The sequence below is a fragment of the Aquarana catesbeiana genome, linkage group LG07 (assembly GCF_042186555.1).
Source record: "Aquarana catesbeiana isolate 2022-GZ linkage group LG07, ASM4218655v1, whole genome shotgun sequence".
Lineage (NCBI taxonomy): Eukaryota > Metazoa > Chordata > Amphibia > Anura > Ranidae > Aquarana > Aquarana catesbeiana.
Genome location: NC_133330.1, coordinates 104,689,972 through 104,702,871, shown reverse-complemented (window position 1 = coordinate 104,702,871; position 12,900 = coordinate 104,689,972). Strand labels below are relative to the sequence as shown.

The 12,900-nt window shown below is 44.4% G+C and overlaps 1 protein-coding gene across 6 annotated transcripts in view; it reads right to left on the bottom strand.

Moving 5' to 3' along the window:
- LOC141103222 (probable endonuclease 4) overlaps positions 1 to 12,900 on the bottom strand; it is a 168,157-nt gene that overhangs the window by 72,979 nt on the left and 82,278 nt on the right. For all 6 annotated transcript variants that reach the window (XM_073592572.1, XM_073592571.1, XM_073592577.1 and 3 more), the window contains 3 exons: positions 8,534 to 8,716; positions 6,843 to 6,974; positions 6,652 to 6,756 (listed from right to left, as the gene is read on the bottom strand). In XM_073592572.1, the coding sequence (XP_073448673.1) occupies positions 6,652 to 6,756; positions 6,843 to 6,974; positions 8,534 to 8,716 (420 nt within the window). The remainder of the gene's footprint in view (positions 1 to 6,651; positions 6,757 to 6,842; positions 6,975 to 8,533; positions 8,717 to 12,900) is intronic.

Below are 12,900 nucleotides of genomic sequence, written 5' to 3'. Positions count from 1 at the left end.
CATCACACATTTTCCATCGGATTTTCCGACACACAAAGTTTGAGAGCAGGATATAAAATTTTCCGACAACAAAATCCGTTGTCAGAAATTCCGATTGTGTGTACACAAATCCGACGGACAAAGTGCCACGCATGCTCAGAATAAATAAAGAGATGAAAGCTATTGGCCACTGCCCCGTTTATAGTCCCGACGTACGTGTTTTACGTCACCACGTTCAGAACGATCGGATTTTCCGTCAACTTTGTGACCGTGTGTATGCAAGACAAGTTTGTGCCAACATCCGTCGTAAAAAATCCTAGGATTTTGTTGTCGGAATGTCCAAACAAAGTCCGACCGTGTGTACGGGGCATTAGTGCAGCGTGTTCTAAGGGCCAGATTGAATTCAACAGCGCCCAAATCTCTATATTCCCTGACGTGTCTAGGGCCACTCTGCAAAGACGGGCCATGCTGAAACCCTCGCTGGAGCCGTTGCGGCGAGCAGCACTGCCATACAGCTGGGGGTTCCTACTGCAACTGACCGTCCGCAAGGACAACTCTTCCTTTACCCTGCGACGCTATGCAGATCTCCCATATATGAAGCCAATTCCCCTTCCAGACTGCTGCCTGCCAGCGATTCTCGCTCTGCACCTCGGGCCCCCAGACCGGGTCTACCCCACCGCTCTACCAGACGAAGGAGAGGAGACCAGATGCCGGTGGGGGTACATGAGTCCGAAATGTGTGTCCCGGGAGCGACAACCGCGAGTGTTCCTGGTTATAGGCTGCACATGGCATAGCCTGACTACTGTCCAGGGGTTTCTGCCTCTACCTGGGCCCCTGCATGTTGTTTTGTGATGAGGGGAGAGGTCCACTGGCTTCATATCCGGAGACTCCCCCTTTATTTGCCCCCTGCCCTACTCCAGCAGTGACTGTCCGAGATCACTCCCGCCCTCCTTCCCTGGTCTCTTTGGAGTGTCTTCCCTTTCCCAATTCCTTGGAGAGACTCAGTGGCATATCCCTACCAGCACAGAACCGGAGGCTGTACCTGGAGCTATCTGCGAGCATCTCTGGTATTGGACATCTACTGTTTAGGTACTCGGTGTTTGGGGACCCTGGATTCTCTTGCACATGGCGGGGGGGTATGTTTGAAGCTTTGTGGGGTTCTGCCCTGTATCTGAGGATTGATGTGCCTATTTAGAGGGTATGTTGGACACAGGGCTCTCCATGTACAGATATTGTTGTCCTTTGAGGGAGGGAATGCCGGATAGGTATCATTTACTTTGTGACAGGGAAACGGCTCTCAATGTGCCATGTGGTGTCTGCCCCCCCCCCCCCACTGGGTTCTTTTGGGCCTCTCTGGCCCATCCCCCCTTCCTTCCCCCTCTCCTCCCTTCCCTCCATTTCCCCCTCCCACTTTCCGCCCCCCCCTCCCATTCCCCCACCCCTTTTTTCCACCCTCCTTCCTCTCCCCCCTTCACATAACAAAATACCAAGACTCCGTGATCGCATTTTCCTGACGGTATACCACGGTTGCACTCCTGATTCTAAGTCAAGGGGAGTGAGCATGCTGTTCCGTGGAACCACCCAGTGGTTAATGAAGGATCAATTGAGTGATGGGGAGGGAAGAGCTCTCTTTGTAAAGGGGACGCTGGGGGGTTCCTTAGTCACCTTGGTGAACCTATACCTCCCAAACTCAAATCAGATTGCTTTCCTGGACCCAATTTTGACCAAATTAGGAGACTTTGCTGAGGGTGCGGTGATCCTGGGGGGGGGGGGGGGGGTGACATGACCTATGTCATGGATCCAGCCCTGGATTCCTCCAGGAATACCTCTGCAATCTCTTACGCGGCATTAAAACAACTAAAGAGGAACTTCTATGCTTTCCACCTCGTAGATGTGTGGCAGGTTCTTCACCCCAGCCATAGAGACTACACATTCTACTTGCACCTGCATGATTCCTGCACCAGAATTGATCTTTTTTTGATGCCTCAATTGCTCTTGTCCAGGGTTACCTCGGCCTCGATTGGCTCTATCACTTTTTCAGATCACGCCCGGTTTTTGTAGACATCGGCTTACTGCAGCCCGCTCCTAAACAGTGGATATGGAAGCTTAACGATACCCTGACACAAATGCCAGAGGTCGCTGAGGTGTCAAGGGAATTCAGACTGTTTTTTTCCACAAACGTGAACCCTGAGGTTGCTCCAATGATGATTTGTGAGAAGCACAAAGGCTACAAAGGGTTTTTATCACCAAATGCAGTAAGTTGCTGGCGCGGGCTTTGAGAACCCAGCAAGCTCAAACGTTTATCCCTGAACTTCTTATTGACACCCACAATAAAGTCCATGCTACAGAGGATATAGCTAAGCTGTTTCGGGAGTATTATACTTCTTTGTACAATCTCCTGCGCCCGACGTCCGAGCAGTAAAAATCCACCGGAAGACTATTCAGGACTACCTGCAAAGGTCTGGACTTCCTCATCTCTCAGAGGAGGAACTGACCGATCTAGAGAAACCCATCTGAGCAGATGAAGTGGCCCTGGCGATGGCACAAATGCAACTGGGCAAGGCCCCAGGCCAAGATGGTTACTCCATTCTATACTACAAGACCTTTGGGGATCTTTTGATCCCACACTTTCTCTCTGCGTATAATGCGACAGGGGGGAGGGGGGACGGCCCTCCCGGGAGACGCACTGCATGCATATATTGCAGCAACTCCAAAGGAGAGCAAAGACCCCGTACATTGCCAAAACTACCGGCCGATTTCCCTTTTAAATGTGGATCTTAAAATCACCAAAATCCTCTCCATGTGTTTGATAGACCTGATTCCACAACTGATCCATTCTGACCAAGTCGGGTTTGTTTCTATGAGGGAGGCACGCAACAACACAACCAAGGCAATTAATCTGATTCATGCTGCGTGGACACAGAAGACCCCACTGCTGCTCCTCTCGACCGACGCAGAGAAGGCCCTTTCTATTTGAGACTCTTAGATGCATAGGCCTGAGGGAGCGCATGATGAACTGGGTTCAAGCCATATATTCTTGTCCGTCGGTGCAGGTCAAGGTCAACGGCCACCTTTTATCATTGTTTCGGATAACAAATGGGGCGAGACAGGGGTGCCCCTTATCACCTCTGATATTCATCCTGACCCTGGAACCCTTCCTGCGATTCATCAGGGATAATCCAAACATCTCAGGCCCGCGTTTGGATGCCACCCTATCCGTGAAAATTGTGGCGTTCGCAGACGGCTTACTATTTTTTTTTAACAAATCCCCTTTTATCTATCCCAAATCTGCTTGTGGAAGTAAAGACATATGTCATGCTTCAGCTGCTGTACCACTTTCAGGCACTCCACATACGGGTTCCTACCTTCTTCCTAAGGCAGTGAACCATGCGTTTGTCAATTTTGTCTGGGCCCAGAAACCCCCTCCAGTTGGCGCAAACCGTCCTGCGACTTCCAAAACTGAGGGGCGGCATAGCCTTTTCGGATGCCAGCCTTTACCAAAATGGCGTCTCATCCAACCCGTATTTTGGACTGGTGCCGATATGGTGCTCTGAAACAATGGGTCCAAGTAGAGCGAACCCTAACGGGGGTCCAGCTGGAATCGCTGCCCTGGTGCCAGAAGCCCTTGCCAAATCGGATACTGGACCATCCCACAGTGGGGGTAACGTTGCAGATTACCCGGGGGGCCTTCCGCAAATTCTCTGTCACATCAATCCCATCTCCACTCACCCCCATTGTTGGCAATCTGGGTTTCAGTCCGGGACTCAATGACCCTAGATTTCTAGAGTTGAAACTGGTCGAGAGGTCACAGGCCCAACACTTCCTCACTAATGGACAGTGGAAAAACAGGCAACAAATTATGGACGACCCGACCCTGGCGGGCTCTCTTTTTGTCAAAAAATACAGTTAGCCCATTATATTGGCTCTTTGCTGCCCCCCCCCCCCCCCAGTAGCTTTCAGGCGGCAACTAACCTCCTTTGAATTGTTAAGCCTGGAGCAGTCTCCATTGAGTCATGCAATTTCTTTGACTTATCAACTATTGGTATCCCAACCTCCGGACTTCAGGACTCCCTATATTGCCAAGTGGGAGCGAGAGCTAGGATTAAAATTTACAGAGAAACAAGTCAATAGGCTCCTCCTCTTATCTCACAAAACTTCGATCTGCGACAGACACCAGTAGGTGGGATTTAAGGTACTGTCCTGGTGGTACTACACACCAGAAAAGATCCACAAGATGTTTCCTCATAGCATAGTCCTTTGTTGGAGAGGAGTTTGGATCGCTCCTCCACATCTTCTGGTCTTGCCGCATCCTTCATTCCGTCTGGACAGAGGTACACCGCATAGTTCAAAAGTTCACTGATCTTGAGTTACCGGCAAACCCTGAATTCTTCCTTTTGCATCACCACGAGATTCCTAGTAAGATTTATAGGAGATCCATATTGCCTCTTCTGCTCACGGCGGCAAAAAGCTGCATCCCCTTGTGCTGGAAGCAGGTACAGCCACCGTTGGTGGCCGTCTGGTTGAAGAAAGTGGCGGACATTCACGCAATGAAGGACTTGGTGGCCCTCTGGTCCCCTGCAGTGTGACGACTTGGGAGGCTCCCCAGACAGAGTTGGCATGACTGGATGGTGGTATTATCTCTCCCCCCCCCCTTTTTTTTTGGTGTGTCTCTAACTCCCCTCTTCCTCTCTCTTTCTTCTTCTTCCATCTGCTATTTCTACACTGTGTTTCTAAGATTGCTAAGACCTAAGGGTCAGTTCGTTTCTGGCTTTATTTCTATTTACAAAAATGGTGATCGCCGTGGAAAAAGTGGTAGTGTGGGGCACGGGGGCCTCCTGGCCCCCTGAAGCTTGGTGTGATTCCCTTCAGACAGGTGATCATCTTTTCTTACAAAGTGGTGTTTGTATCATTGACTATGTTCATGGGAATGGTTATTTCTATTTTTATATATGTACCATTGTGGGCTCTGTATTTCCACATGCTCTTCTTTCCTAAATAAAGAAATTATTTTAAAAAATACACTTGCAAAACTATTGTGAATAACGTTTTATAACCCAGAAACCAAGAGCAAGCTCATCTAGGAACTCATCAGGTTCGATTGGATGAAGACACCAGCTAATGCTCTTTGGGGAAAAGCTAAAGCCTACTTAAGGAAGTAGAAGGACCAGACATACCAGGTCTGCTCTGAAGAAGGGGGCTTGTCCGCCGAAAAGCTAGTGTCATCATCCACTCGAACCTGAGGAGTTCCTAGATGGGCTGGTTTCTGATCCATACAACGCTGGTATTCACAATAGTTTTGTGATTAGATTTTATGTCTTTAATCTTTGAATAAATTGCTGCGGATAATGCACTAGGCGTTTGCACCCTTTGTTTTCTATTCTTTATATTGCTTGAGAGGGAGAACTGCAATCAGTCCAGGAACGGTTAGTGGATCGTGATTCTCCTCTTCGATTTGTGGTCTAATAAACAAAATAACGATTGATACTCAGCCCACACAGAGTACTCATAAATAAGTACTTTAGAGACAAGTTCTGGACCTGGAAAGCGATCTGCCGCTAACTAACACAAATGTCTGAAACCAAATTCACAACCCAGTGCCCAAAGGTCACATTCCAGGAAGGCCCCACAACTGTCCAGTCCAGTGGGGTTTGGATACAACCTCTAAACCCGTTGCAGGGGATACACCAATATGGAGAGTTGCCTAAAGAAACTAGTGCAGGTAGCGTGTAGAAAAGTCTTGACTGAAGAAAAAAATAATCTTGAGAAATGATGTCTATTCACCTAATACACTAGCAAAAAAATTTGAGGCATGCTGGGAGTGAGAGAGGTTATACCAGGCCGGTCACTGTTTTTAATTTGCTAGTGTTCAAATACTCCTGTAGGCAGCAGTAAAATCCAAATGTTTCTAAATCCTGTGTCCCTCAACAAAAAGAGAAAAAAAAAACAGTAAATAAAATATAGATAAAAAAATCAATAAATTACAGCTAAAGCTATGAAGCAAACACAAACTATTTGTCACCCTAAATACAAAAATGGCAAGGTAAGCTTTGGTCTACAGCTTACTTTCATTATGTTGCCTTAAAGCGGAAATTCACACAAAAAAGGGAAGCTCCACTTGTTTGCATCCTCCCCCTCCTCTATAGTTATTGGCACTTCTTGGGGGGGGGGGGGGGGGACCAGGTACCTGGTCTTGACAGGTACCTGTTATCACTTCAGGTTGGATCACCGCAGCGATCTGAGCAGAAGTTTGCCCTACCCTCCTTCCCCTGTAGACATCTGGAACACATCACAGGTCCCAGAAGACTGCAGGACCATTCACAAAGTATAGCATGGCTCGCTCATGTGCAGCAGGAAACTGGCAGTGAAGCTGCAAGGCTTCACTGCCAGTTTCCCTTACTTAAGATGTGGGCGCCTAGACCCAAAACAGATTGGAGAATCAGCTCGGGTGAGGACAGTGCGGGATCACTGGACAGGTAAGTGTTCTTATATTAAAAGTCAGCAGCTACAGTATTTGTAGCTGCTCACTTTACATTTTTTGAGGAAAGACTGGAGCTCCTCTTTAAGGTGCTAAATCTGAAATATACAATTTCATCATCTTTAAAAAAAAAAATAGCTTAATCAAAACAAAACAAAAATACAAAACAAAACAAAACAAAAACAAAGAAGACTGACCTTTAGAGTCATTCAGATGAACTGCTCTGAGGTATAAGAGACCAACAACTTTATCAAACTCATCTAGCATATGCTTGAGGCCTTTTTCTTCTGACAAATTGTGACCTATGGTAAGTAGGCCAGAGAGAAGATAATGTTGTATATTACAACTATAAAAATATTACACAAGAACAGAACAACATGGTACTAACCAGCAGCAAAAGCATGACAGGTATCTAGACACACGCCAATTCGAGTCTTGTCTCTGACAAGGTCTATAATTCCACGTAGCTCTTCAAAGCGACCTCCAACTGTGCTACCTTGACAGCTCATATTCTCCAGCACTGTAAAAGAGAGAAAACAGTACTCAGCAGGTTGCATCATGTTTGGATAGTGGGCAGATCTGTTCACATTGACAGACAAAAACAGCCTCATTTCCATTAGAAATGATTCAATGCATATAAAAATATATTGGGCGAATAAAAAGTCATAATAGGTATAATTTACTAATGCACCTGCCAGATGTGACAGGTCAAGTCCTCATTAATCTGCTTACTCTACACCATGCCATATTGTAAGTTAGTATTTACAATTTAATTGAAAGGCCAATAACATCAGCTGCCTGATAACAGGTCCTCTTTGATGACAGTAATATACACCTGCCTGATGCGGTCTTCTTTACTGGCATTTGCAGTCGATGGTACACCTGGTGAACCTGGTTATTTGTTTTATCTGTCAGTTAGGACAACCTGCCAAAATAGCATTGGGTTGATTTATCAGTTAATTTAAAATTTACACCTGCCTGATGTGGTCTTCTTTACTGGCATCTGCAGTCGAAGGTATACCAGCTTGATGTCAAAAGTCACAGGCCCTTTATAATGACCGTTTCAGTAACTGATAAATCAACCCAATGCTATTTTGGCAGGTTGTCCTAGCTGACAGATAAAACAAATAACCAGGTTCACGGTGCTGCTGCACAATTGGGGGTTTTATTTTCCCAGACAGAAGACATGGACACCCGTCCACCAACAAGAAAACTGTGTTATAGTTATTAAAAGGCCCCTTAGTGTGAAAAGTTTTGAAAGCTCTCTTTGTTGATGGTTGGATATCAGTACCTGGAGAATAATACCTTCGAATGGTAACAGCAGCACCTTTGCAAGTGTCTGGCCAAGTAAATTTTGGGAGCCACAAATTGTTATTGGATATAGTAGATGGAAGCGCTGGTCTTCTTGGCAGTAACTGTTATGGACGTTAATGTATATCCAGCTTCAGTAATTAACCTGATTTCATCTTAACAAGTCATTTATTTCATGCTTTTAATTTGACCTTTTTGGCCCTCCAAATAACACTTTTCCTAGATTGATAATGCACACTCACCATAGTTTATCTGTAGTCTACAGTGTTGTCACCCTAGTACAGGTGGGGTTTTAGACTACAGATCACCCCTCCTTCCCCTCATCTTCATAACACAGAAAGGAAGAGTCCTTTAGACCTTGGAAATAGCTGGGAAAAGTGCTTACTGATAACTGTCAGCAGAGACAGAGAGCAAAGAAACACATGTGACTAACAGATTTTTTGGCAGGATCAACAAGGGCATAGAAGAAAAGCCAGGTACAAATAAATTTTTTAAGCCGTTAAAAAGCTGGTGTCACAACATATCACATGTGCAGCGCCATGGTAACTGCAGATCAAACAGAAGTTAAAATGGCAGCTTCCTTGGCCATAAAGGATAGAAGGGTTTAGTTCCATTTTTAAGGGACTGAAAAAGACTTTTAGAATAACATTAACATGTTAAAGATTTTATTAGTTGGGTTTTTAGATCTACTATAACTGTAGAACTGTAAACTAGGGATGAGACACATACAAGAATATACCATCTAACACCTGCCGTGAGAACACTTACCCACTGTGATGTCAGGCACTTGTGAATGTGCATGGTTAATGCCCTCAGCAATGAGCTCAAGGCACTTGTTTACAGACATTTCTCCTAAATGGGATCCAGGGTGGATATTGTATAATGTAAGGCCCAGTTGATGGCACCGGCTTAATTCATCAATTAACATGTCACGACTCTTCTGACGTACATCTGTAAGAAAATGGATAGTTAAAGAACACCATAACAAAATACAGGTCTCTGGAGAAATTGAGCAGAATCATATCATATCAGATAATATATGGACTGCCTTTATACTTTTCAATTCGTACAATTTCTTGAAACAGTTGAAGCAGTTCACTGTTTTAATAAGTACACCTTTACGCAAACACGAGCATTCCAAATTTAAACTAACGTAAAAAGAATCATGCATACCTACTGGATGGCTCTGTATATTATTCAGCCAATTACTTTGGATGCCCCACTCACCAAATATTTATGGGTTTGTTAGCTTTATTTTCTGAATGGCCCTGAACTTGAGAAATTAAAAATATAGGGTGCGTTCCTTAGTTCTAAGCACCACCCTCTGCCGTTTCCCATGAGTTAAAGTGCACAGAAGCATGGCTGCATTACATATAAATTAGATGCCCAGGTATAAGGTTTCTTAGATTAGTTTGATTTCTTAAACTTGCAGCCGAAAATTGTTTATTAATGTGACATAATATTGTGAGTTTCTTTAACTACGTCCTGGCTTTACAGTAGTTTTTAAGAATGTTTGTTCGATTTTCTAATAGTAGGGTCAAATCGATGTTTGTTTTTGACCACAGTGACAAAAACATTTCAAGATGCAAGACTAAATTTTTTTCTTGAAAATAACACATTTCTAACAATGTATGTAGTTTTCTTTCAGGAAATTAATTTAATTTCAAAATTGAATGTTAAACGCAAACAACATTCTAAAGTACTTTCAAATGACATTCGCCCAGTCACCATATCTACAAAGACTTTTCATACAAATGTTTGTATGAACATTCGCAAAAATTTGTTTAAAAATCTACTAGTGTATAGTCAGCTTTGCACACTTTATAGCTGTTAGGATGCTGGCCAGGAAACACCCTGATTCTTGCAAGTAATTCACCCAGTTCAAGACAACTGGTGAGGACTGGGTCATGTAAAGGTTTGTGCAAGTGGATGCTATTTATTATCTAAGGGACAAGTATTTCAAAATGTTTAAAAAACTGAGGTTGAGTCACATATATGACTACACTGAATGACAAGCCTTACAGTTGTATGACACCCCAAAACAAAATAATTACAGCTTACCAATTCTTGATGTAGTAACAGCATTAGTTTTCTTAGGGTTTTTTCCTTTGTTTTCACCTGGTACTTTGGTCAGTATATCTGTTATTTTTTAACTTTTTTAAATTGACCAATTGAAAAATGGACTCACAATGGTGTAATGTGGATTGTATACTAAATGTGAGTGCATTATTTTAATTTAAATAAATGTTTTAAATGATTTACTGCACTATTGATTGGCATTTGCTCACTTTTATGTGGTATGTCTTGAGGTAAGGAAAGGAGTGGCGGAATGTATACAGCAGATCCCTGAAGGTCTGAGAGACATCTTGTGGCCATTTATGATTATAACACCCTACCTCATTTGAATTAATTAGGGTCATAAATTCATGGTAAGAGTCCAATTATAATTGTTCGTGCTGCACAGTGATAAATCATTAGTTGGAAGGAGGAGGAGATTGTCACTTTACTGTGGACACATTTTGATTGTCAGGGTCCATGCAGCTGGGCTTAAAAAAACAACAACAGTTCTTTTGGCAAATGCTCATATAGAGTGTTTTCTACAAGCACTTAGGAGCTTTTAGCGTTTTTTTTTTTCTGCCAGAAAACTCCTCTCAAAAGCGCAAACCAGAAGAGCTTTTTTTCTGCCTCTAAACGTAAAGCAGGCAAAACACATGACACGAGTAGAAGCAGCATTTTTTTAAGCCCAGAATGCATGGATCCTTAAAGTGTTTTTGATCACTTGAGGGTCTACAAGGGCAACACATTTGGAGTGTATTGTGTATCTGATAACCGGAATGCTAACACTGGGACTGTCTTACATTCATTTTATCAGACCATTGGAGTTTCTACACTGGAACACATTTGGAGCGTCTTCGTGTATTTGTTGGTAATGGGATAGTTTATTACTAATAGATGTGAATACATATTTTTCTTATTATCACATTTTTAGTTTATGTGAATTGTGTTATAAGAAATTTGCATTTTTGGGGTCGAACTTAAGCTCTGGCATATTGTGTGTTTTATATTAGGTAGTGTATACTTCCTAGATAACTAAGGTAAAATAAATAAGGTAAAAGTAAAGAGAGAAAAAAAGGGAACAAAAATGAATAAATAAATAATAATAATAAAAAAGGGAAATTAATGCAGCCACCACATTAAAGGCCAGTAAGCTGCAATATAGTAAATTTCTATTTTTGAGTTTAATACTGCATTAACTCTACAAAGACAGCTAATACGAAAAACATATTCAACACACTTATGCCCTGTACACACGGTCGGATTTTCCAACGGAAAAAGTGCGATCGGATTGTGTTGCCGAAAATTCCGATCATGTGTGGGCTCCATCAGACTTTTTCCGTCGGAATTTCCGACACACAAAGTTTGAGAGCAGGATATAAAATTTTCCGACAACAAAATCCGATCGGTTAAATTCCGATCGTGTGTACACAAATCTGACGCACAAAGTGCCACGCATGCTCAGAATAAATTAAGAGACGAAAGCTATTGGCTACTGCCCCGTTTATAGTTCCGACGTACGTGTTTTACATCACCGCGTTCAGACCGATCAGATTTTCCGACAACTTTGTGCGACCGTGTGTATGCAAGACAAATTTGAGCCAACATCCGTTGGAAAAAATCCATGGATTTTGTTGTCGGAATGTCCGATCAATGTCCGATCGTGTGTACAGGGCACAAGAATGCGGTCAGAGCCTAGTTGTCATAATCTCACAATTCAAAATATCTTACAGCAAAGACAGACAGGTAGAAAGGTCATGTGTGGTAACCAGGAACAACAAAGGATAAGTGCAGGGTGGTGAGACAGTACAGCAAGTATGGAGTCCAAGAGTCCAATTCAGAGCTATTGAATGGCAAGGATAAGTCGAAGAGGTTCGGGGAACGGGGACAGCGGCGTCCAACAGCAGCAGGATACAGCATGAATTGATTTCAGAGTCACAAGGTAAAGATCCGGACGCCACAAGGGGCCAACATCCACCGGATATGGCAAGAACTGGGTCCAGGGTCAAAGACCAGGAGTCCAGGCAAGATGCAAACATAACCAGGATACAACAAGGATTGAGTCCAGGGTCACAGGGAAGAAATCTGAACACAGTAAGGGGCAAACAGCAACAGGATACAATAAGGATTGTACCAGAAGCTTCTAGGTCACATGAGGGGGATCACAGAAGGAAGGCCTTGACTCAGGATCCACTCAGGTAGCACATAACAGGAGGGGGAACACAGCAAGAGAGGGAATACAGCAGGGGGGTCTTGTGTGGCCTCAGCTCAACTCACAGTCCATTTAGGTGGAACATCACAGGGCATAACACAGTGAGAAGGTACTCACAGAGCAGCAGATCACAGGGTCCTTGTGTGGCCTGGCACATCACAGGATTGAGGAACACAGTAAGAAGGCCGTTGTGTGGCCTGGCCTCAACTCAGGGTCCAAGCAAGTAGCACATTGCAGGAGGGGGGACACAACAGGGAGGTAATCACAGGGCAGCAGATGACAGCATTCATAGGCAGCCTGCCTCAACTCAGGGTTCATGCAGATAGCACATCAAAGGAGGGGGAACATACAGGTAGTACTCACAGGACAGCAGAGTCACAGGGATACAGGTTCTGTGCACTTGGGCGCAGCTTTGTGTGCAAGCAGCAATCACAGGCCAGCAGGTTAGAGGGCACCCAGCAACAGCTTGGGGTGCCCACAACCATCAACATTGCAGGAGAGAATGGGCAGCAGGGAGCCTCTGGAAACCGAGCAATTAATATGCACAGCTGCTTCAGATTCTGTCTGCTCTGGTTTTAATAAATTCCCTCTTTTGTCTCCGGGCACTGCACAGCACAGAAAGCGATGCCCCTCTGTGCCTGCCAGAAGACAGTGCGCACCCGGGGAAGGAAGCCTGCATGTGACATCTTTAGGCAAGCACACACTGCCCACATCCCTGCACGTAGGTGGTGTGGGGAGGCAGAATCTACGTGCAGGCGATGGGGATTTAGATGGCTGCTGGCTGGTCAGCTACTCTCAAGACTTGTAAGTGGTGTGAGGTGGTGGAAGATGTCCAGAGAGCCGAGGTAGGGGGAAGGGGTTACCCAGA